Source organism: Athene noctua, chromosome 4 (assembly GCF_965140245.1).
Source record: "Athene noctua chromosome 4, bAthNoc1.hap1.1, whole genome shotgun sequence".
Taxonomy (NCBI): domain Eukaryota; kingdom Metazoa; phylum Chordata; class Aves; order Strigiformes; family Strigidae; genus Athene; species Athene noctua.
In genome coordinates, this window is record NC_134040.1 from 79,642,364 (window position 1) to 79,668,237 (window position 25,874).

General features: G+C 41.1%; 1 protein-coding gene across 2 annotated transcripts in view; it reads left to right on the plus strand.

Annotated features, from left to right (window-relative positions):
* The first annotated feature begins 6,434 nt into the window (after positions 1 to 6,434).
* The window catches only part of SNX25 (sorting nexin 25), an 84,792-nt gene continuing 65,352 nt past the window's right edge, over positions 6,435 to 25,874 (plus strand). For both annotated transcript variants that reach the window (XM_074905824.1, XM_074905825.1), the window contains exons 1-2: positions 6,435 to 7,157; positions 19,444 to 19,528. In XM_074905824.1, coding sequence (XP_074761925.1) covers positions 6,705 to 7,157; positions 19,444 to 19,528 — 538 coding nt within the window. In that variant the 5' untranslated portion in view covers positions 6,435 to 6,704. The remainder of the gene's footprint in view (positions 7,158 to 19,443; positions 19,529 to 25,874) is intronic.

A 25,874-nucleotide genomic window follows, 5' to 3' on the forward strand; every position in this document is an offset into this window, starting at 1 on the left:
GGTTGAGGTGCTGGCAGTCCATTTTGAGGTGATGGCATCCCAAGTTGAGATAATGGTGTCCCAGGGTAAGGCAATGAGGCCCCATGCTGAGGTGATGGTTTTCCACGTTGGGGTAACAACGCCCCAGACTGCAGTGATGGTGCTTCACATTGAGATGATGGTGCCCCAGGTTGAAATGATGGCACTCCTGGTTGATGTGCTGGCAGCCCATATGGAAGAGATGGTCACCTCGGCTGAGGGGATGGTGTCCCAGGCTGAAGTGACAGTGACCCACTTTGAGGTGATGGTGCCCCATGTTAAGGCAACAGGACCCTGGGTCGAGGCGATGGGCCCCTACATTCTAGTGGCAGAACTGTGGCACTGAGTGACATATCCTGAGGAAATAGAGAGGGGAAATTGATCTGGAGGGCTTCTAGGGACATCTGACTCAAATCTGTGGGGTTGGGTCAGGACCTTTCCCCAAGTGAACCTGACCTCAGCATCCTTGAATCTCAGTATAATTATTGCAGAAATGTGGATGATGCCTTCAGGCAGAGTTTTTTTACTTCTAGCACTGACTAGATAAGTGGTGACTACCTACTGGTGATTTGCCACTGGGAAGTGCAATGGCCTATGTATGGGTGGGAAAGGTTCCAGCTCTTTTGAAGTGGCCAGTTGCAGTATCAGACCTTGGCATTCCTTTAGTAATAGGAATGGTCCTTTTTAACAAAGTAGGAAAGAATTACGTGAAAAGAATGGCTTCCAGATTACTGATCCACGCATTCAAAACTAAAAATTCAGCTCTACTTTGGCCTCGTTGTTCATCATGAAAAAGATTTAATGATATGATCACATGTTTTTTTCTGAGCATACTGAATTTTGATTTGAATCAGGGCTATGCAGTCAAGACAACTGTTGTGTATATGGCCCTATTTCACTTGCCATGTGAACACACACACACACCCACAGGCACACATGTATGTATGTATGCATGTATACATGCACACACACATATTTTAAAATACATATAGTGAATGTGTCAGGACACTACAAGGAATCTAAAGACAACTGAATGTCACTATGTAATCAGAGTCTACTCCTACTTGTGCTACACAATGTTTAATGGATGTTCTGCAGATTGTGTAGGCTAATTTTTCATACTTGGTCATATGTTTCATTCCTATTTTTCTGGAGCCTTACTCTATTCACTGTTGAAATGCAGCTGAACATGAGCCGGCAGTGTGCCCAGGTGGCCACGAAAGCCAACGGCATCCTGGCTTGTATGAGAAATAGTGTGACCAGCAGAAGTAGGGAGGGGATAGTCCCCCTGTGCTCTGCACTGGTGAGCCCACACCTGGAGTATTGTGTCCAGTTTTGGGCACCTCAATACGAGAGAGATATCGAGGTGCTGGAGCGAGGGCAGAGGAGGGCAACGAAGCTGGTGAAGGGCCTGGAGAGTAAATCCTGTGAGGAGCGATTGAAGGAGCTGGGAGTGTTTAGTTTGAGGAGGAGAAGGCTGAGGGGAGACCTCCTCACTCTGCACAACTACCTGAAAGGACATTGTAGAGAGGTTGGTGCTGGTCTCTTCTCACAGGTAAATAGCAATAGAACAAGAGGGAATGGCTTTAAACTGCAACAGGGGAGGTTTAGACTGGACATTAGGAAAAAAATTTTCACAGGAAGAGTGGCCAGACAGTGGAATAGGCTGCCCAGGGAGGTGGTGGAGTCACATCCCTGGATGTGTTTAAGGGTCGTTTGGATGAGATGTTGGGGGATATGGTGTAGGGGAGAACTTTGTAGAGTAGGGCTGGTGGTTGGACTTGATGATCCCAAGGGTCTTTTCCAACCTGAATGATTCTATGATTCTGTGAAATGTTGAATAACCACAACTGCAGCTAAAATCAATGGAAGCTGTATTTAGAAAACATCAAGTGCTACAAAATGCTGAGCCTTTGCTGACCTCACAATGTGAAGTCTTAGGTACCTCATACTGGACACTGAATAGGTGCTTTTGTCCTTTCTTCCTGTGTGTCAGTTTCCTGTCTGCAAATAGGTAAAATACAATACCACTGTCTCACACAGGTGTAGCCAAAAATACTATCTGTTAATATTAGCGTAACTTACATATTTTGTAGAAATGTGGGTGTCCTGGTTCAGCTAGAATAGGGTTAAGTTTCCCCAGCAGGGAGGGGGAAGGGATCTCCAGCCGGGTTATTCATAGTCAGGACCGGCACAGGAGTGCGGGAACTTTTTCCTTTGTGGCTTTGGTCGCGGGAAGCACGGGGCTGTCTGTAACCATTGAGGTATTTCTCTGTATATCTTTTGTCTTGTTCACTGTTATTGCTGTTTATTGTTGTTATCATCGCTACTTTGTTGTTCAGATTGTTTATCACACTGTTGTATTAAATTTCTTCTTATTTCAACCTGGGGTTTGTGCCCCACTTGTGTCCGAGGGTGGGGGAGGGACAACAGCAATGTGGTCTCCGGTCCTGGCAGGGCCTAAACCAGCACAGTGGGCAACAAAAATTAGTGGTTATTTTCTGAGAGCAGTTCAAGCGATTTTCAGTAAAGGAGGAACAGGGACTAAAGGAAAGTATATGATCATGTAAAGTCTGTATCATAATGTCTTTATAAATTACATTCTTGTAAGGAGAAAAAAAAAATGTAAGTAGAAATTTTGCAGTTGTAATATATAAACATGGAGGTAAAGTGTTATCAGACCAACTATGTATGCTTTTATAGAGACAGATTGTTTATATGGTTTCCACTGAAATGTGTCTGCATTTTATATTTTCAATCAAGTCCAAAGCATCTACTGTTTCAGGGAAAGTTTCAAAAGGCAAAGAAGATTGACAGTTTTGAGCCCCTTCATTCTTCAAGCCTTTGAGAAATAATCACAATAATTTTCTTGAGTTTCTTGAAAGGTGTCAAATAAGATTCAAGATATTGGGAAGTATAACAGACAATCTTCTCTTGCTCTATTAGCTATATTCATGAAATTAACAGCATTTGCTACCCAGTAAATCTGTTTTCTCTCCTTCCTATGATTGTTTCTAACAGTCTTAGTTACCACTCTTCCACACCACCAGATTTAAAAGTTGACGGGTACTTCTGGGTTTTGTTCCTGAGAGCCTTTTAGGAATTTCTATAAACTCTTACCATGACTGTAATTACAATGCAGCACCACAGCAGTCATAAAAGAGCATGTCATTCATTCAAAGTTGTGGGTATGCTAAAAATAAAAACTAACTATGCACTTTACACAATTTTTTTTTTTTGCCTATAAATGTCTATTTCAATTGACAAGTGATAAATTGCTAACCTTTATAGCAATGGGATCTGAGCCAGAATACCTCACAAAATAAAGTAAATGTGAAAAAAACTTCAGAAAAGTATTCCTTTTAAGCTGTCTAAACATTTTAAAGGTGCAAATATACTGAAGTTTAAAGTCTGCAGTACTGTGAAAGCAGCAAGATTGTCACTAAAGACAGATGTGAAAGTGTGTTCAGACCAGTGGGGCTTTCCCTAGAATATGTTATAAACAGGTAAATTATACTCCTAGCTCAAAAGAAAGAAGTGAAGATGCTGACTCTTCCCCTAAATCAGACATAATTTCTGTTTTAAAACAAGATTAAAATAGTCTCGTCTTTGTAGGAAGGATATTTGGTATAATGCTTGAATAAGGTAGAGTTTGAATCTCTTATCTCATAAACTAGTTCCATGACTGAGTAAATAGTTGCAGAAGGAGAATAAAATAACACCCAGTTCAGGAAATTGACCCCTTAAGTCCTCTGTTTTGTACAGAAAAGTAATTTTTAAAGTACAAAAGGGGAAGTTCAAATAACACGGAAGTAAACTTGAAAATTACCATTGACTTCAGTGGAGCTAGGATGTCATCTAAAATTCTACCTTGGGTTGAAAAGTCATAGAATCTTATTAAAAGCTAAAAGAAAAGCAATCAAATCTCCCTCTAGCTCTATGGATACACACTTGAGTTGACTTTGACATATCTAATTCAGGGTATGGTGTGTAGATCCTAGCTAAAATTGGTGGGATTACTCATTCAGACAAGAACTGTTTTTGTGCGTAAGCACTGCAGGACTAAACCGTTACTGCAGGTAGGTTTATTTTTTTTATCTTCCTCTCCACTTCTGAGAATTAATACTTTAATAAGAAAATAATCTCTGTTTACACAGGACTAACAACATTACATGCTCTGCTTCAGGTTAATTAAAAAATTCAATTCCCTTAAGTAGTTTTGACAGAGGCCCAGCCAGTTTCCTGAATGCATTTGTAGTAGAAGGCCTCTACGCACTCTTGTCTGGTTTCTTCTGTGGATATTTATTAAGATCCCAGAATAGATCTTGAGCTCAGTCCAAAGCTCTGTATTTTCTAAAATCCTTGAGGAATAAATTGTGTGCTGGGAGATGGATCTTTGCTTTTTATTTTTTATCTGATGAGAATAAAATAACTTTATAGGAAACCTCTGGCATGTTGGGCCTTACCCAGAGGTTTCAGACTCTGCAAGAATCTCTCTGTTGGTCTTAACAATCAGAAAGAACCTTGGTCTCCAAGCCCTTCAACAAAGCATCAGGATGTTTTGGCACATGGTAGTTCACATGGGAATGGACTGTCATTGCATTAGTATTTTCACTATTATGATGATTTTCACCTTTAATCACATTAGAGACATTACTTAAATAATCAATGTTGGACACTTTGTGAATGGTCTGAGCTAGCATTTAAAAGGTCTTTGTGCAATTTAATATCCACTAAATAAACTGTGTAATAAAATTACATTTAAGCTACTGTAAGGACTTTGGATCAGATTAAGGAGCAGTGTCTCTTTTGGTCAGTGACTAAAATGGGAGCTAAAACCACCTCAAAACTACTCTGGGATTTTGAGAGGAAATACATTGCAAACCTCTAGTAGATAAAGGCATGTATATATGGAGACCATTTTGTATATGATTGCCATACAATCAGACGCTGTGGGTTAGAACTAGTTTAGAAAATACTGTGGTGGAGTAAAACATTTGTTGTAATTTAGAATCCAGACTAGCTCCGTGCTTGTGCTGTGCACGTTTCCATCACAGTTCTGCACCTGACCTGACACCTGACGCCCCATTAGCGTGCAGTGTCAGGGCCGTACTATTTGTGCTCAAGGCCTCGGCTCACTTAGTGTCACATAAGCACGGGGAAGTTTAGTGTCTGGTTTTCAAAGGGTGATAGCTGCTCTTGAAATTACACAGGTATGTAAATGGGTTATGTTACACGGATATGTAAGCATTCACAAGACCAGGGCCTTGGTATTCATGCCTTCGCTTCATCAGGCTACTATCATTTATTTCACAGAAATAACTTATTTACTGAAGTTTTACAGAACGTGAATAAATCAGAAGGACTCCAACCTCAGCACCAATAGCTGTTGTTTGAAAGAGAACATTCAGGGCTATTTTGCACATAAAGACCGCCAAGAGTAGCAGCAATCTGAAAAGCGCTTCCTAGAAGTCTCAATACCTGTAAACACTTGTACAGTGCTTAACTTTCTTAATGGGCTATCTGCCCTTAAAACGAAGCCCGTAAGTAAACCCTTGTGAGTCCACCTTTGCGCAGTCTGGCTTCCTTAAGGAAAGCCTTGCCCTTTACTCCTGCTCTGGAGATCAAGGCCTCCCGCTTTGGCTGTGCTCGATAGCTGCGACAAACCTGCAGATTCAGAGGGACTGTGATTGCCCTACGCCTATGGCAAGATGAACGTGCATCCTGAGCACGGCTCAAGTATGGCAAGGCTTCTGCCATACGAGGAGTATCTGTCACGAGCAGTTATCGGACGAGTGGAGGGAGGGTACCCCCGGGAGTGCTGGCAAGGCCTCTTTGGGGGTTGTGGGGCTGGGTTTTGCAAAATCACTGTTGTGTCACTTCAACCGCCGTTCTATCAACTTTTAATTTCTGAAACCCCGTTATTTATGGACCCCTTCGGCTGATCGGCGGGGTGTAGGTAGAGGAGTGTGTACACTGCTCACTCAGGAGGGGTTCTGGACCTCCGAGATGCCCCAGACCAAGGCTTTGTTTGTCCTGACCTCAGGCCGGAGACGCGGTGCTGCAGCCAGACCATCCCGGGCCGCAGTGGGCCGAGCCGCGTCCTGCGGGCTGCAGCCCGCCAGCTCCACCGGACTGCCCGTGGCATAGGGGCGCCCAGTAGGCTTTCCGCTGGACCCGGCTCCACGCCGCCGCCGCGGGAAAGCCGCTTCCCCTCCCCGTTTTGCCCGAGCGCGGCTGTTTTCGGCCTGTGCGCGGGGATGCCTCCGCGCCCCGCCGCGGTGCAGCGCCGCAAGGCAGGCCCGGGCGCAGGGCGGCCAGGCCCCGCCGTGGCGCGGCGCACATGTCCCCGGCCCCGCCCCGTCCCTCTCCCCCCGCTGGACACCCAGCGGCGCGGCGGGGCCTCCCCGGCTGCCGCCACGGCGCTCGGCTCCCGCCGCCCACCGGCGGGCAGCGCTGCCGCCTCAGCGGCCGCCAGGAAGCGGCCGGGCCGCCGCGCATCCGCCTGCCGCCGGGCATGAGCTCCGGCTCCCCCGGCGGCCGCAGCGGTGCCAGTAGCGGCGGCGGGCGGCGGAGGAGGCGGCGGCGGAGGAGGAGAAGGAGAGGGGGGGCCCCGGGAGCGGCGACCTTCGCAGGGAGCTGCCGCGGCGGGAGATGCTCTTGTTCCCAGCGGCGCCAGGAGCAGCATGTTTCCGGGTGCCGACAGCGCTAGCAGCACGGCCGGGCAGCCCGAGGCGGCGGGGGCCGCCGCCCCCGGCCAGCTGGGCTCGCACGGCCCCGGCGGCGAGGCCGGCCGCCGCAGCGCCCCGGCGGCCGCCGCTGTGGCTGGCGGCGGCGGCGAGGAGGAAGCGGCGGAAGACGAGGAGGACGAGGATCCCGGCTCGTCCCGCTTCGTGCTGGCGGCGGGGCTGGGGCTGCTGGCCGTGTCCGTCGTTCACCTGGGGCAGGAGCGGGCCGAGGCGGGGGGCGGCGGGCCGCCGTGCCTGGCCCTGCTGCTGCTCCGCCTCGCCCTCTACGCGGGCTGCGCCGCCGCGGCCGCCGCGCTGGGCACCCTCATCGTCCTGATGTGCCGCGGCCGCCGCCGCCTGCCGCCGCCGGACTTCCCCGCCGCCGTCGCACCGGTCCTGCGGGTCGCGGGGGTAAGTGGCGGGCGCGGAGCGGGGTGCGCGGTGGCGGGGCGGCGCGCCCTGCCCTGCCCGCCGGCGGGAGAGCGGGGAGGGGGGCGACGGCGAGGCCCTCGCTCCGCCGCGGAGCACCGGGCCGCCCTAACCCGGTGCCCCGCTGACCCCCGGCGGCCGCAGGAGCCTGCCCGCTCGTCGGGGCTTTAAATGGGAAAAGCTGCGCTGGAGGGTGGCAGGCGGGCAGGAAAAATCAAGTCTTCGCTCTGAGAGGGACCTTCGGACTGCGGGAACGCTTGTACGGCAAGTTGTTGGTTGTGTATCAAATCCTTGTCTGCTCCTCCAGTTGAAATGTCATTAGTAAAAGAGGAAGACGTGCCCAAAGAGCCGGCGTAGCGTTGCTTACTCTGAAGTTGGGCAGCTTTAGATAGTGTTACCATAATCGCTCGAGGAAGTGCCAAGGTGTTCTCAAACCAGACCTCTGTGAAAGATACGTTTATTTTCTGTACATCTTCTAAAATGTACTAATTCGTGTTCTTGAGCGATTTATAGCTTGCTGCTTAGGAGCGTTTTTTGTTCTTTTTTTTCTGAATGGGACTGGTAACACAAGATTTTTGGAGACTGACTACAGGTGCTAGTCAAAATAGCTTTCCTCCCAGCCCCCCATCAAGTCAGGCAATGTTCCAGAGCTTATCCTAGACAGGCCTGAAAAACTACTGCTGGCAGTGAGGATCTGCCTGCACTCCGCTCTGCTGTGGGTCGCAGGGAGGTGGTGGTTGACATCCCAGCCTGTGACTCCGGCTGAGTGCCTTTGGCCCCTCACTGGTGGGTTGTCGACCTTAGTGGGAAGTGCTGCAGTGGTAGACAGTTCCACCTGAGTGCTCTTTCACTTTGATGGCCTCATGCAGGATACCTGAGTGTTCTACAAAGAAAAAGGAGCGTAATTTGTGCCAAATTGGTGTGCTGCCTGGCAGTTCTGGTGACCCAGTTCATTACGGTTAGTACGTGTACTCTTGTTAGCAGCAAATAAATAATGCTGTCACTTCTGTGGTTTTGGGGCTGCAGTCGATGCAGCTGAATTTGCAGAAAGCAGAGGGTGCTGGCAGGGCAGGGAACCTGTTAGAAATCACTTGCAGATACAGTTGGCTGTTCTGTCTTGCCAATTAAATCAGCTAATGACCTGCCGTAGTGGTTTATTCCTTCATTGTTTGACCTAGGGAGACACACAGCGTGTGTTTGTGAGCAGTATGTTCTCCCAGGCCTGTATTTAATGGAAGCTGGCAGGACCTTATTGTCAGGAGAAGGGATAGTTTGGCCAGGGGTTGGTTACTTTGGTAAATAATAAAACTTACAAAGGTGCATTCGGGATCTATTTGTGGCAGTGTGTGTGAGACACTCATTTTGTCTTCGTGGTAGGCTTTTTTAAAATCCACTTTGCTTTGAAGACTTAACATCATACTCATCTTTTTGAAGGGAGTGAAGAATAAATAGTGTGCACAAGCGTTATAAGTGGGAAATGGGGAAGCGAGAAGATGTAACGCGCAAAGTCAACAAGCGATAAGGAGAAGGTACCTGTCCTGTATATAGTGTATTGAGTGGGTACACTAGGGATTATTCAGCTGTTTTTTATTGTAGGGATGCTGGGGAGCAAATGTGTATTAAGTGCATGAGCACCTGAGTGGTAAAGGACTATATGCTTTTGCATTGCAACATTCAACTACCTTACACCAAATGGAAAAAAAAAAAAAAAGAAAAATGCATCAGTAATAAATTCCCATTGCCTTCAGATTTGCAGGATTAAATATTTCGGTGATAATGCCATAGCTCCAGTGACATTTATGTGCTATATACTTATCTGAACATCTGGATTTGTGTTAATTTACTTTTAGGAGAACATATTATATACATAGCACAAAACTCCTTTATATTAAACTTCATAACTGAAATCTCCCTGCTCCGCAATGGGAGCAACTTTCAGATTTGTGAAACAGCCAAACAATGAAAATTGATTTAATTTGGGAAGCTGAGAATTGAAGAAAAAAAATGTAGTTTATTTCTCTCTTTTTTTCCCCCTTGGTGAAAAACGTAATACACTAGCTCGCTGAACAGGAGTGAAACTTTCTTTTTGTGGTATGTTACTGCCTGTTTCTCTTCAAAATGTGTTCTCCTTTTGTGTCCATCCATGGGATTTGCATATGTAAACAGTGCACACCTGCTCTTGCTTTCTGTGGTCTAGTGTGTGGTGGTTGGGTTTATTGTAGCTCTATGGTATGTCTCTGTTGTTTCAGAAGGGAATTGAAATCTCGTATTTAAAAGTCACTGCTAAAGCAGCAATACCTGCTTGCAACCCTTCTTCTGGGATTGTTTCCTTACCCTCTCCCTGATTCAGTTAAAATTTTTCTTCCCTTCCTCTTTGCACTGTTTTCAAAATTTAACCTGGTTGTATGAAAAGGACTGTCAATAAAGGAGTTATTTTACCCCTCCTGTTTAGAAGCTGTAACTCTAGGCATATTATTTGGGTTTCTCATGCCTTCAATTTACAGTTTTCTTGATTTCTTTTCTATGCAAAATGGCTTCAAGGCCACAAAGCTCCTTGACATACCTTTAATTTGGTGTATGTTTAGCAGATTTCCTAATTTGTGCTTCAGCAGTATGTAGGTGGAGGAAATAATGTCTATATAGGCAGCCATATAGGAAGTGTAAGCCATTCACTAAAATGTTTCTTGCAAAGTTTCCTCCATACATTTATCTTTGAAAAATTTGTAGATTAATCTTTTTATTCTATTTACACCCTTTTGTATTTACACTGTTTTATTACCATTTAGTTCTTACTGTCCCATTTTCCATGGAGCCTCATGATCCTGTTGTTTTTTCTTTTCTGGGAGCCAGTAGTAGGATGACTGCAAAGCTAGAATTTCTTCAGCCTTGTCATTTCTTTTCCTCAAGAATAGGGAAGAAGCCTCTGTTAGCCTAATAATTAAAAAACCCCAAACTTTTTTTTTTTTAATTGTGGAGTCTTATGGGTGGCATCTTGCTCTGCATGTGTAGTATGTATATGAACTGAAGGCAGATAGGTTCATTTTTTTGTTTCTTGAGTGATTTTTCACATGGGTTAAGAAATGAAGAAACTTAAGTATTCAGTAATAAATATTTACTCTAGTGGGAGTCAGGCTCAGCTCTTGGAAAGTGAGTGGGAGTACTCTTGATCAACTTCAAAGGGATTTGGGTAGAGTTCTTTATACTGTGCTGAAAAAAGAGTTTTTTGTAAGTTCTTAATTCTGCAAGCACTTACAATGTGATTTTAGTGCTGTTGATTTTCATGGACCTGTTCATGCAAGTGAGTAACTTGGATGAGGAAGTGCTGTGTTGCAGGTTCAGACATCAGAAGAGCAAGGTGTATGCTTTTTTTCATTTCGCTTGAATTTGCTTCTAGAGAGGCCATCTTTCCAAATGCGAAGCTGTGCTTTGTCGTAAATACTTGGGACTTGTAAGGTGAAGACTTTCTACTAAACTCAGGTATCTCAGCAAGAGCATTTGAAACCTGCTGAGAACTGCAGAGTGAGGTGTGCCGTTTATATCCCCATGATGAGGTGTGCTTTCAACATAGTCTGGTCACAAAGTATATCTGGGTAGACTTCTGTCTTCCACATAAAGCTTTGTGTTTCTTCCAGTGTTCTTTTATATTTTCATTGGAAAGAGAAGGGAAGAGACGTGTACAGGCAACTCGTAATATTGTTTTACTTATTAAGTACTTGCAGGCTTTCATAATACTGGTCAATAGTTTCTCTTGATACTGAAGTAGTGGGAATAGAACAACACCTTCAAATTGTACATTATGTTATTGTCAGGTATTTTTCAGCACTTCTCAGGAGCTGTTTTAGGACAAGATTATTTGTGGTGGTGGAGAACAGCAAAATGCAAGACAGCAAAAAGGCATGGTGACCCAACTGTAGTTTCGTAAAAATGTCTGTTTCAAAGGGGATTTTCACTTTCCAAGTGTCAGTGGATATGCTTATACCAAAGATAGCCCTAGTTAGAACATTAAATTCAAGCTTGTTCCCTACACTGCTATTAACTTGTGTGGTTGCAGGGGACATGGCTTGGACTCATATGAAGAACCATGTTAACCAAGTTAGTGGGAAGGGGAAGGGAGAATGCTTTGCCCCACATTTCCTGTGTGAGTTGATTCTCTGCCAAAAAACCTGGCAGGAGAGAGTTTTCAGCATGGTGTTTTGACTCCCAATTCAAAGCAAAAACTCTTAATAATAGACAGTTGGGTTATCAATTTCAATAATACAAAACCCCCTCAATTAGTTTATTAGATTTAAATGCTGCATTTTAAATTCATATTAAATGAAGGATACTCTGTATAGAGAATGATCTACCTAGCCTGTCTTGCAGCACTAACAGAAAGGTAAAAAGTGTGGGTGTTTTCCGCGAAAAGGGTACGCTTTAGTTTCCTATGATTAACAGTTGTCAGTGATTTTTGAGTATTTCTTCAAAACTCAGCTCCTGACATATTTGGTCACTCTTGTTCACTTCTGTTTAGTAGCTCTCCATTTTTGGAAATAGTTTACTCTTACTTTCTGGCCCTGAGGGAGACATATGTGACCGTGTCTTATGTTCCTGAAGCCTTGTTCCATCCTTAAATGTGGACTTTAGTGGATCTGGCAGTAATGGGAGAGCATGGGTAAATCTGTTCTCATTGGATCAGGTAATTGTTGAAATCTCTGTATCCTGGAAGTTAGTACTGGTTTTTGGTTAATCTGTAGGAGGATGAATAGTGAGATTATTGGAAATTGTCTGAGTGATTTATATGGGATGGCAGCTTAACCTGGGTTGAGTACCTGCTGTGGTATGTATCCAAGCTGACTGCTCTGCTGTTTTTGAAGAACATGAGGGAAGTGGACAGAAAGGACGCACAGTTTTATTTTCCTTCGCTGTTGAACTTGCCCCCCAGAAGCTGTAGGAAGTGGAAGCTTTGCCATCTGCAGGCATCAGTTTCAAGTGTGATGCAAGACAGTTCTTGAGGTTATGAGCAGTTTGGAACATCTGTGAGGGAGAGGAGAGACTTCCTCACTCCTTTCAGTCTTGATCTTTATGCCTTAGCAAGTCTTCAAAAAATATTTATGGGGTTTTTAATCAACTTAAAGCCAAGCATGTTCCACAGGCTGTCTCATTCTTTAGTCCATTAGGGAACATTGATAGGGAACATTGAGGGATCTGATACTGCGGGATTTTTGCTGTTACTTCTGACAGTCATTACAGTCTCTGCTTGCTGCTCCTCTGTCATGCTTGTTTTAGATCCTCTTGGGCCAACCAAATATTCCGATCTACTGCCATTCTTTTAATTTATCAGTTGTTCCTGTATTGAAAGGAGAGTGTATGTTTAATTTGTTTTTAACAGAATTGATAGAACCTTGTTCTTAGTGCTATCTCTTACACAGGCAGGTTAACAGTCAGTGTTTGATGATGCAGATGAGTTTACTGCTAGGCAAGTCCTGAAGTTAAATAATGAAAAGGTATTGTAGCATTGCCTGCCACTTTCAGGAATGTGTTAAAGTTGTAAGAGAATATTGCATGAATTGCAAACAATCAGTTATAGTTCAGTGGGGGCCTGTTACATTTTGCAGCCTGTAGTTTGGACATTTCTGCTACAGTTTATTTTTAGGGATCTATGGAATATCTGTTATCCTTAGGGATTTATAAGCTTTTTTAGAATTGCAAGTGTTGTCAGGACTGCATGGGTTGATTACTTACAGGTGTACCTTTGAAGTGATAACTTTATTCTCACAGGAAACTGATCCTGGGAAATGAAATGTTTTTCAAACGGTGTCTCACTTATTTGTCCCTTAACTACTTAGTGGTGACTGGACTTAAGTTTTCTACACAGTCTGTTATCCACCATGTATATGTAGAGATTTCTCATCATATAACCCTTTTTCCTTCCATTGTATCCTGTGTTGCCTTCAGCTCTGCATTGTATTGTACTTGACATTTAATTTTCTCAACATTGTGTTAGATTGACATTTCTTACTTTGCTGTGAATCAGGCTGCTTTTGCCTTTGTAGGGGCTGCTTCTCACTTGAAAAGTGTTTTATGTCTGACAGTATAAGTAGGTAGCTAGTTCATTTTTCCTGATAACTGAGCCATGTTGAATTAATAAGAAGGATGGATGGTGAGCTTGTTGGGATCTTGCTGTCCAAGTCTCTGGCAGGGGTGTCTGAAAGGTGGAGCCCAAACTTCTGTAATAACATTGAGAGGGAAAGTATCTTGCATTGAAGATACACTTTGGGATTGAAAATACTCTACACATGTATCAGAAACATTCTGAAAATAAGATCTGATCAAGTTCCTTCTTATTTCCAAAGGAGAAAAGGAGCAAAATTTATCCAAGAGAGACAGTTCTATAGAATGCTGTATCCTTTCCCAAGCTGCCACCTTGTTAAGTGATTAAAAAAAAAAAAAAATTAAAAAATTGTGTCATCATAAGGGGAACAAGTGTGTTGTGTCCGTGGGGGGGTTGAATGCCTAGTCATTCTGTACCATTTTTTTCACTATTAACCACGCACAGTGAAAGAGAGAGCTAATGTCAATAAAATGAACAATGACAATTCATTCTGTATGTTTTGTGATACTCTGTTAAAAAGACAGAACACGTTACCTTTGTATGGCGAAAAGTCATGTGGGAGGGAGGGTACAGCAGTAGACAATGCAGGAATTTCTCTGACTGTCAAGCTGAGACACTGCAGCTGAGACATGAGTCTGTGCAGGTTTTTCTGGCTTGCCAACAATTCAGTTTTCATAGCACGTGGTTCTCTTGGTGTTGAAGAATAGGCCATAGGTTCTTGTCTGTTTTTAACAGGGGGAGAGTGTGGAGATGTTCAGTAGACTGGGGCTGTGCATGTACCCTGTGAATTCATGTAGGCTTTTATTTAAATGGTAATATTAAAGATCCCAGCAGAGAATAATGCTGTATTTCTCGCTGAGCAGAAATTCAAACGCTTATTTACCAGTTATTTCTTAGCTGTACTGATGGGGATGAAAATATTACCTGAGAAATGTTTCATTTTCATATTCTTATCTGCCTAGTGTTATATGAAATCTCAAGTGAAGGAAGTTCTGCCTTGATTATAAAGTTTTTATACCACTATAGTTTTATCAGTTTTGAACATGGTACATTCAGATAGAAGATACCCATATAATGCACACAGTTTACATGTTCCAGAAGCAACTGTCTTGGTGGAAATAAGAGACGTTGGTATTATAAAATAGTTATTGAGATAATGATGCTTAACATAATAGGATTAATATGCTTTGAGTATGTTGATTTTTAAATTGGTAGTTATAGTATCCCTTAATATATGTAGATTAATGCTTAATGTGACACATACGTACTTGCTTTGTAATCTAAAATAGAACTATAGGTATTAATTAAAAATATGAACTCTTGTGAATAGAATATTTATTTTTGCATCGTAAGTTGAAGTAATATTTACTACTGTAAGAAAACATCTATCCAGATCAGTTAAAGCTTAATTTATGGAGAATTCAGTGAAGTATTACTTGAAGCTGTGACTTTCTATCATCAAAGTCCAGTCTCATGTTAATGTATGTTTTACAACAAAAAGAAGAAAGTTAATAGAGCAGCAGTGGGTGGAGCAAGTAGCTATGAGTAACTGGGTAGTTCTTGTGTGCTGAGTTAGATGATAGTCTTTGCCTTTTACATCAGTGATTAAACTGGGTGTCTCATGCACAATGCCCATTTATATTTTAAGATCTGTCCTGGGCTCTGTTCTAGTTTTGTTGTAATTGACTTAGTGTAATAGAAATAATTGTTAATTTTTCTCTGCTTCTGGCAGAGTAATTCTCTGTGTGGCAAGCCTCTAGCATGTGCCTGGCTATCTGCTGTTATGTTTTAAGAATTGCATTTGATGACTTGAGTGTTGCAGATGGATTTCTTGATAGTGGAAGGTACTCCTGTGTTCTCTGTGCTTTGCCATTTATTCAGGGTAGTTGACAAAACACCTTCTTAATTCATTATTATTTAACATCTATCGTTTTCTTCAAAACTAATTTTAAATTACTTAAATTGTTTAAACCTATAAATAATACTAACTTTTTGCATCTATAGATGAACCTAAGAAAAAGCTTCAGGCTCAGTGCCAACCTTGGGCTTTTTTTTTTTCCAGGCCCTTTCAGACTGTTGTTTTCGTCTTAAATTTTTCTCAAAAGCAACAAACAGTGAGTATTATTCAGAAGTCTCCAGGAAATGCACACATCCTTTTTTTTCAGCCTGTAAACAAGATCAGAGTTGGGGAAAACTTGAACTGTTTCAGGAAGCAGGCCTCCCTGTTGTTAGCAACCTCATTCTTTGCATGAGCTTTCCAGATGTGCTCCACCCCTACCACTTAAATTTATTTTGTCAACTTAAGTTTCAGTCTGCTTTCTGCCGTTCTTCAACAATAAACTCTGTGGAATAGAGCCCGTTTTTTGGGCTGTGATTGTGCAAGTCAGGACTAAAGGGAACATACCAGGTTTTAATCAGTATAAACCAGCATCGAAGCTAGAGCATTGAGCTGTGTTAAATCCATTTACGAACATCTTTGGCTCAGTCAGGGTTATGCCAACTGTTTCATGAAATGTAGCACCATTTTCCTTTAGATGAGCGACATGAAGAAAAATGTGAAAACATTTAAGTCTAGGCTTTCTAGCTGAACCTGTTCTCTGCATACATCCTCCATCTGACTTGAGGCAGGGGTGGGTAGAAGATCGTCTACTGAAATCTGCTGGATTTTTCATTCTCTCAGCTGTTAGAGCTGAGTTTGTATCATTAGTTTTCTGAAATCCTTCTGTTACCACAGGTGCTGGTAAACCTGTGTTACTATGTTGTTACTGTTGATTTTATGGTGTTTGTTGCTGTATGTCAGGCAACTCAGTGGTGCCTGTTAAGCTTTTTAGGTTTTTTTTTTCAGTTAATTCATCATTATTGTCACAGAAACAGAATTTTTTAAAAGCAAATCTAAGCTAACGAGACTTAAGACTTGATTCTGCTAAATGCGAGCTTGTGAGACTGAAAGGAAAAAGGAGTTTGAGCAGCTGTTTTAGAGAAGGCAACTTAAGATCTGATCTGTTATCAGTCACTACATTAAATTCACAGTTTTCTGAAGGATCATAAGAATCGCAGGATAGTTCAGGTTGCAAGCAATGTCTGGAGGTCATCTAGTCCACCCTCCTGTTCTGAGCGGGTCCGACTAGGTAACGTTGCTCAGGCTTTGTCCTGTCGAGTTTTGAATATCTCTAAGGATGGAGACTCCATAGCCTCTCAGCGCCCCCATTCTGGTATTTGACCAGCCTCATAATTAAAAGAGTTTTGCCTTGTAAGTGATGGGAATTTCCTGTGTTACAACCTTGCCCCTTGTCCTCTGCATCTGTAAAAAGAGTCTGTCTCCCTCCTCTCTGTACCCTCTTATTCAGTAGTTGGAGACAGCAATAAGATCTCCCCTGTTGTTTTTAAGCCTGAACTAACCCAGCCAACAGATCCAACGCATTTAAACATTCTTATTTATTCAAATGTTAGATTCTCATCTGTTCTTGAAAATTTGTTTTTAAACAAAATTGAAACCTTGTTTTTCAGTGAGGTTTGTTTCTTGCCCATTGCTTTTTGCTCGGATTGTTCATCATGTATGCAATACCTGTATGAGTATGGAAAATTTCTCCAAATCCAACATACCGTGCATCTTCCTTTGCCCTTCAGTGGCTGCATTTGTGCAGCAGCAAAATCACCATCAGTAGTGGTGGTGTTCACTTCTTACCTCTTAAATACTTTTTGATCACTTCTCTGCCTTGACCTTCTCTGTGCTAAACATGGATATTACTCTTTTTTTTTTTTTTTTTAATTAAAAGCTGGTGCGTTTTAGGTGTCCAACACACCAACCTTAGAGGACACTCGCAATTAAACATACTCTTGCAATCTGAAATGTAAGTTTGTATCTTTGTCTTCAAGAAGCAGCATTTCATTGAGGCAGTAATAGTCTGCCTTGTTAACTTGAGTGTTCAAGATTGAAACATGGAAGCATCATTTCCTGCTTTGTGGAACTGTGTAGACTGGATCATAATGTGATGATGTGGAGCAAGCTACTTGCAACCATGGATCTCCTCTGAAGCCCCCCCCCCTTCTTTTTTTTTTTTTTTTTTTTTTATTATTTTTATTCCCTCTGCTGTAGATAAGTCCAAAACTGAGGCAGGTAGGAAGGCAAAAGTAAGAATTCCGCATTTATAGTTTTCTTATCTCAGCTTGTGTTTAAACTAGGTTTGAAAGGAGTAATTTGGCTAGCACTTCGTGAGAACACTTACTGATGCTTTAGGCTGTGAAAAACCCTTCCTGCAAACTATGTACAAATGAGAACTGTTGCAAGTGAGAACTAAGTTATGGGCTTGAGGTTACCGATCTCTATGCAGGTATGACTCAGTTTAGCAGAAGGATTAGTCCTGTAGGCTACCCAAGCTAGCGTGAGTGTTACGGAAGATGGACTATGTTGAGCACAGAGCTTCAGTCAGGATTGTGGCCTTTTGTTTAGGAGCTCTTTCTTCACAGAAATACCTGAGCAACTTTGCTTAATATGGCTTTCTGAATCCCTTTCCCCTCCTCAGATCTAGCTGGGATATTTAATGTCTCTGTGAGTCTGTCTCTTCTCCTTTTAAATTGGAGTGGTTATGAATCATCATATTTCCTGTTGCAAATAAAGTGGAAAAATCCTAAGTAATTGTGTGGCTAGCACTAGCACAGCTTTGTGTGGACGAAGCACAGCATTAGCAGTCTGAGGCGATGTATTGAAGCCTTACAAATATTGTTATTACGTGCTCTTCCAAACAGCCAAAATACTTTCTGCGGCCATTTAGGTGGGTGTGGCTTAAGCTGTTACCAGCATCCTGCTCGGGTAAAAGGGGCCAATGAAAATATGTAGTGCTGCACTAACAGATAATACTCTGTCCTTACCCCTCCTTAACTACAGTTTTGATAGTAAGAGGGGCTGCAAATGAAGGCAGACATGCTGAAATCTTGCTGCTCTTGCCATTGATAGTTTTGTCAGAGGGGGAAGATGATGGCTGGAGACCACAGCTGTGGTTTCAGAGTAGTGCCTGGGAGTGTTGCTGTACTCATCCAAAAGCCAGAACAAATTAACTGTGGGTGAAAGGACCACACTCAAGGCCTGGAAAGTATCTGTAGGAATGCTGTGTGTTAGGTGTGAGAGAGTCGAAACAGCTTTATTTTGCTCTTGGGGTAGTGCTTAGACTGTTTCATCTGTGTCACGTAAGACATGCTTTATACTAAACTCTACGTGCGTGTATCTACGGTAGAAGGAAAATATCTTACATTATAATACACTATTAGCCTGCAGATTGGCTGAAATAATGGCATACTACTTTTAAAAACATTAAAGAGTGGTTTTATTTACACCCCCACCCCCCAAAGTTTATACTGCTTTCTTCTTCTCTGTTTGGTGAATGTTGGAGGGATTGTGATGTTTCTGATGCACTGTCTCCTCATCGAGGAGAGTCTGAGCTCCCATCAAGGGGAGTGAAGTAAGCTGAGTAGCAGTGGGAACAATTTCTATTTCTGATTTGAATTAAGCTCCTTTCTATATAAAGACGGCATGAATCACTGCTTTTTGTCTACACCCTAAAAATGTTTCTCTGCCCGCCCACCTGTTTGGACACTGTAAGAGCTAATACTCCAATATAGACAAATGTATAGGACAGCAGCTTAAAATGCAGCAGCCAGAAGTGTCTTTGAAAGAAGAAACCCAACAGAATGTGAACCAAAATTACTGTAGGAGATTTAAGTGCTTTGCTTTTATTTTAAAAGTGGTTTATGAGCCTAAATGACATAGTGACAGTAGGCTGTAAAGATTTTATATTTGCTATTGACCTATCTCTTGGAGATCTTAAAGCTGTGAAAAGACTGAATAGAAGAGTTCCAGTTGTTTTATTAAATGCATGTCCTATTCTCAGTGCATTGAATTGCAAATGGATACAGCTCCCTTCTACCAAAAAACCCCAACCTTAAGATGATTTGGCAAGTTGTACAGCGTACAGTACACAACAGTGGGTATGAATGTGTGGCTAACAAACGATGTATAATAACCTCATAGATAACTGACACTCATCTGTTTTAATCAGATGAGGTGACAATATTTGTATAAACCCCAAATTATACAGTACTATCACTTTGAATTCCAGTTTTATTTCTTCTGTCATTTTTGGTTTATTCCTTTTTCTTACAATGAATCTCTTCGAATTTCAGAATAATTGGTCTGGAAGTTCCCATGATTCGGTCCAGTCAAGGAGAGTGGTCATTTCTCACAACATGGATAAAGCACTGAAAGAAGGTGAGTCTTAACTTGGACAAAGAAGCATTTGGACTCTGAATATCTCTTGTCCTCTTAGCATAATATTCCAGGGTTTTGGAATATGACCTTGGTTTATTCCTTGATGCAAAATAAAAGTGCAAGGTTTTGGTCTTCACAAGAGATCCACTGTAGTAAGTAATGTGTTGTGTTTTTGCAGTTTAACTGATATCTTGTCATTTTAGTGGCTGTTTTTTTACAGAAATATATTAAAATATACTCCTTAATAGCTGTGCATAAACCAAAAAGGTAACATTTAGATTCTTGATTGGGTTGTCCCAAAATGATGAATCCTGTAGACTCTTGCAAACAGTCTTTCCAGTTAGTGCAATTCTTGTCATGAAAACTGAATCTAAAAGTCAATGTTTGTGTTTTTGGCTGATACAGTCTATGAAATCTGTGGATCACCAGTACAGTCACTGGGCTTTAGACTGTAAATTGTGAACATTGTGAATATTTTTTCCTTTAAGATTTCTTTGCAGTACTGTTTTTTTCCCTTATCTTTTTTCACATCTGGAGAATATGTTTTAAAATTAACAACTTCTTTAAACAGGTTGGTTGTCTTAGGAAAACTTCTTGGGATGTGTAATTTTTTTTAAAATTTTATTTAATGTTTATTATTTAGGAATAGCTCTTAGCAGGATATGTAGATAAAATATAAAATTAGAATACTTTACTATGTCATGTTTCTGTGAACTATTATATCATAATTTGGTTTTAGGCACCATTTTCATGTGGAATCGGTCAGATTATAGGATTTCTAATGACATGAAAGGGGTAGTGAAGTCTAAACATTACATGTATAAACCAAACATAACAGGTTATTTGCTTTATTCTCACATGTGTACTTTATGTTTTGGATAACCTGCACTGGAGTCTAAAATAAAGCCTTGACATCATTGGCACAGTCAGAGGTAGTGGAGTTATCTGGAGACAAACAAATGGTATTGTGGAATACTGGAGGAAGGATAGTTGAGTTACACTTCCCTCCTGTTACTTGCACTTGGTTACTGATGTGTCTGTAAAAAATATGGGAGCAGTCTTCATCTAAGGTATTTATCCTGCAGATCACTTAGTTGGATGTGTAAGTCCATACTTACTCAATAAGGCTGGAAGAAAGTTACCAATATTTAAGTGATTCATTTTTCAGAGTTGAGGAGCTTCTGTTGTGACAGCTTACTTGCCTTTCTGCTATTTCTTTTCAGAGTAGCTTTTATCCTCCATTCTCACTCTGAATTTTGGAGAGCAAACTTGTTAGATTTGTTTGTATTTCTTCCAAGCCTAAGTGACTAATGAAGCCAACTTCTCCATTATGAAGTTTGACAAGGATGAGACTGTACTTTTCACTCTAGCACATGCAGACTTAAGCAAGCTTTTTAGTTTTGGAAGGTGTTCGAGTCAACTTAAGTTTGAGATACTGAATGAATCCCAAAAAGAAATATTAAGACTAAAGTGATAAGTCTGTCTGAAAACAGACAGGACACATTCCTTGTCCTGTGACAGTTTCAAAATTTGTAGTTGTCTGGGTATTGTGAATGCTTTTTTTACAAGTTCATGGCTAAATAAAACTTTATTATTAATGATACAAAAAATACTGTCTCTATTTCTGTTTCATTAGTGCCATACTCAAATGCTAATCAGTCTTACACTGATGAGGATTAAAGTATTTGTAAATCCCAGGAATTTTTGCCAGCTTCTTGCTGTCTAGATCTAACTGTTCCACAAAATGCTTAAAAAATCTCGTTCATTTACTTAGGAGACTTCTGGTTCTTCTGAGATTTTAATCTTGTGGATGAGTTCAGATTCGTACTGCCACTCGAGGTTTTGAGGAGGTGTAGTCACATTATCACAGTTGATGACGTTTCACAGTGGTTTTTTAAATCAGATTTTGCATCTCTTTACTTTAGGGATGCAAGGATAACATTTTTGGAGGTGCCAACATCACCTAATTATAGAAATGCTGTTGCTGGTTATACAGAGCCGTTTGGTTAATTCTGACTTCTTCACCTGTTTTTCATCATCTGTGTAGTGAAGTTTGCCGGGGTTTGTTAGTTGTTAACTATCTTGCACCCCTCAAGAATGGCCTGTTGACTGTTAGTCATGCTATGCTTTTGCAGGTGTTACAGCCAGTCTGTGTGGCTTTTTCTCTCTGGGTTTAGAGTGGTTCTCCATTACTGCACTGTTCCCTGAGGTTCCGTGGTGTGTTGGTCATGTGCTTTATTGCATTTTTCCTGATGTTCTCATCATAGTCTGTTGATGTAGTTGAAAGGATGGATATCAGTGATCATCCTTAGTTTTAATTGAAGGGGGCATGCATGTTTTCCTTTTAAATATCAGTCTTATTTCAATGAACTTAAAAACAGTATGGTGCTTAGATAGTTTTCCTGTGGTGGTCATTGGCTGATAATAGTTTCCTGTGTCTTGGATGGCTTCTCATCCTGTCCAAGCCAGTGTAACAGAGTTGTTGGGAATTGTCTGTCTACAGTGTTGGTCACTAAGCGCCCCCAAGAAGGAATTTCTGTTCATGTTGGTTTACAGTTCAGTGCTAAACTTCTTTCCTATCTCCCATTGACAACAGAGTGGTGTAAAAGGGTGGTACTTCAGAGTGAATAAACTGTAGATACGAGGTGAGAGAAAGCTGCGAATTAATCCTGCTACTGTGTGATGTGTTTTATGAAATGGAAGTGCGCAAAATCAGAATGAGTGTAACGTTACAAAAAGATTTTCCTTGTTGAATATGGCAGAAAGAGAAGGCCTTTTAGTTTTAAACCTCTGAGTCCCTTTTCTAGCTAGTAGTACTTGAGTGACTAGCACTGAAATGCATTTTTTCAGTATTTTTCATGCTTTTTCTTAATAGATTGATTTGATTGTTGCTTATCCTTCATTTATCTTAACACAAAGAAAAAGATGACCCACTTTTACAAATACTTTTAGTCGTTTAGTGCTTCCTGTTGCTTGTCTGGTAACTTCATGAAGTTACCAGATATGGTAACTACAGTTCCTAAAAGGTAGTTGAGGAACATGTCTCAAGAGAGACTGTGCTTGGTGGGACTCATCCCGCTGTTGTGTACCGTTTGGGCTGCAGGGTGTAATGTCAGTAGATTTATATGCTGTGTGTGTAGCTGGCCTCCCAGAAACTGAATTTCATCTTCCATTTTTATGGCCCCATATCCTGTGGTCTTTTTGTTAGTCTTCACAGTCAGTCTTTGTCTCTACTGCTTTAGTAGTGCCAGGAAAATTGGTCTTCATATTACTTACCTGCTTTACTAGATCATTTATGAGTAAGTAAAACAGCATAGGCCATAGCACAAATCCCAGCAGAACTCTTCTGGTGAAATTCTGCTGCTGTGAAAATTGACCATTCATATCCTGTGTTTCTTAGCTTTTAAAATATTTCACACCAGAGAGCCATTTCTTCTTGCATAATGGCTTATCTTCCTTCAACCTTATGTTGAGGTGACCTTGTTGGAAATATTTTTGGGAATTTAATTAAATTGTACTCATGGATCAGATCTTGCCTTGTGTTGTTGGTGACCCTGTAGAAGAACTCTGTTAGGGATAGAAGGCAGGACTTCCCCTTACATAAGTTTTCCCCCAATCTCTCTCATTTCTCAATTTAGGATTCACAGATTGACATTTAGAAAAAAAAAAAAAAATTTGCAGTAGCTTCTGCCACTCTATTTGAAAAGCTGTATTCTTTTTTTTTTCACAACTCTCAAAAAAAGGAGTTATCTGGGTCCAAAATATGAGCAAGACTTAATTTGAATTCATGTTCTCTCTGCTACTGGGATTCAAACACTTGAAGCTAGGAACTCTTGGCAAAGGATACATGGGTGAAACTCTTTAAACAGAAATTTGTCTGGGGTTTTTTTAAATGCATTTGCTAGATTTTCTTAACAGGTTTTTTTCCTCTATTGTTTATATATTTGGAACTTTCCATGGTTTTTTTTCTGCACATTCATAATAATTACTAAAGAAACAAATGTCAAGAAAAAGTCAATAAAAAGAAACCAAACAGTGTGAATGGGAGACTGTTGGGGTATGATCTCTTTTGCACCAGGGCTATCCATCTGTGCATGATTTCATCTATTAAACATGCCAGTTTCATAGAGTTTGAATAATGTTATAAAATGCAAGTAAACCAAGAAATGCTAGTGTTTTTCCAAACACAAACTTTAACAAGAGAACTGAAATCTGTAAATGGCTATTGTTAGTGACTGGGGCTGGTTCCCAGTCACTGAAGTCTGGGCATTTATACAGCGTTTTGCCAGCCTTTAACACCATGATCTAAATATTGAATCTGTGGGTATGAGAAACATCAATAAGTAGAGATAATGTTAATAAAACCTCATGACCTTAATTGGGATTGTATAGCTAAAACATAATAAAGTCTAAAATACAGTAAGTGAATAATGGCCTTTATTTCTTTAAATTTAAAAATTAATGTCTGGAAGTGATAGAGTTGCATGTTCAGAGTATTTATTAGTAATTTTTACAGACTTCAACATATGGGCTTTAATATTTTAGTTTGATTTTTGAAGCTGAAGATAAGGTGCTTTTTTTTTGACTGAATTGGCTTTTGTCAGGGAGGAAAAGTAGTAGCTGTAACAAGTAAGCATTTAACATTTACTTCAATAGAAAAGTTCTTTGCTGGGTACTTAACAGTGGTATGTCATCTTTTTTGTTAAATGTTTATTGAAGGTACTTTTCTTTAAGTATAGCTTATGATAACCATATTATGCATGTTAAATCTAGTGTTGTAGTAGCACAGCATTATAATAATGCTTCTTGGCTGTTTGATGATGGTTTCCTGGTGCAGGATTTTAACACAATTCACATTAATGTTGCATTTCTATTTTACAAATTGCAGTCCTTGCTGTTGTAGAATAACTCAAGCCAGTGTTGTAGCTATACCTTCTTTTCTGTTGTTGATACAGTCACAGGAGAGTTTTGGATTTGACCGTAACTTAATGGAATGGTTCTGGTCTCTCCAGTGCTTTCAGGAAAGGATATTTACTTCTTGTTTGAAACTTGGAAGTTGGTCTCTGCATTTGCATAGGGAGAATATTTCTGATCTGTTTTTTAATGGTGCTTTGAGAAACTGGGTAGGCATTTAGTCCTTGTTGCTCTTAAGTTACTTTTCATAAAGATGGGTAATGGATCTTAGCAGTATAAAAGCTGTCTAATGTGAAGCTCTGCAAATTGCAGATTTGAAGCCAGTCTGATCTACTGGCTCTTGTTTTGCTGCTCAACCTCTGAATGTATGAATGAATGAATAAATGTGGAAGAAGAAGGGATAGTAGTTATCTGTAGACCTGCATGGGGTTAGGAGTGAAGTAAGAAGGTCTAGAGGGTTGTCCTCACTAACCTGCACACAAGCTTTCAGCTCTCTACTCCCAACACTCTTTTTAGTTTACAGTCTTTAAAAAGAGTAATTGAAGAAGCTCAACTTCACTTTCATGTGGGAATGATGTTTCTTGGATCTTCTGAATTAATTTAGAAAACCCAGTAGAAGTTTCAGCAGTTTTGTGCCAGACTCATTGCTGTCACTGCATCTGATTTGATCAGAAGGAATTCATGTTTGCAGTGGCTGAGTTAGTGTAGTAAGGTATTATCCTGAAAGTGTGTTCTACTTTTCTTTTTACTCCTTTCTTGTCTTCTGATCAGTTGTTTTCAATGTTTTAGAGAGTGTTCAGTGTAAAAATAATGAGAGGAGATGCATGAGCAGATTTCTCCTCTGAAGGAAGCAAGCTGCGCTCTGGTAAAATTCTTACATTTGTTTTCTGTATTTCTTTAGGGTGCTGAAAGAGGCAGTAGCTGCATCAGTAGGTATGAAGCTAAAGCAGCAAAGTGCATCATGTCCAGGATGATACATATGGATGAGGCAGTGTCTTACCCCAACACAGACTGCTGTTAGTGTCTGTGGCTGGTACCCTTTTTAGATTTTTTTTTTTTTTTAAACAAAGTCCTAAAAGCTGTCTCATTGCTCATTTTGGGCTCTTAATTACCTTGAATTTTATAGAGAACAGTATGGTTAAACTGTTGTGATGCAGGAAGGGCTACAAGACTCAGAAGGGACAAGGAAACTATAGAAAGTAGTAAAGGAAGAGAGTTTTAAAAGGTAGGTGCAGGAAAATATGGTTTAAAGTGGGCTAATCCATTTAAGGTGTTGAATGTGCGTGACTGGTGGAGAGAAACAGAAGTGAGGTATTTCATACTTGAGTGGCTTAATTTTTGGTGATGATTGTTGATCTTTTGTCTTTAGTTTGATATTGCCACTAGATTTCATGGTTCTTTCATGTTGATGCACCTAGATGAAGAACCATAC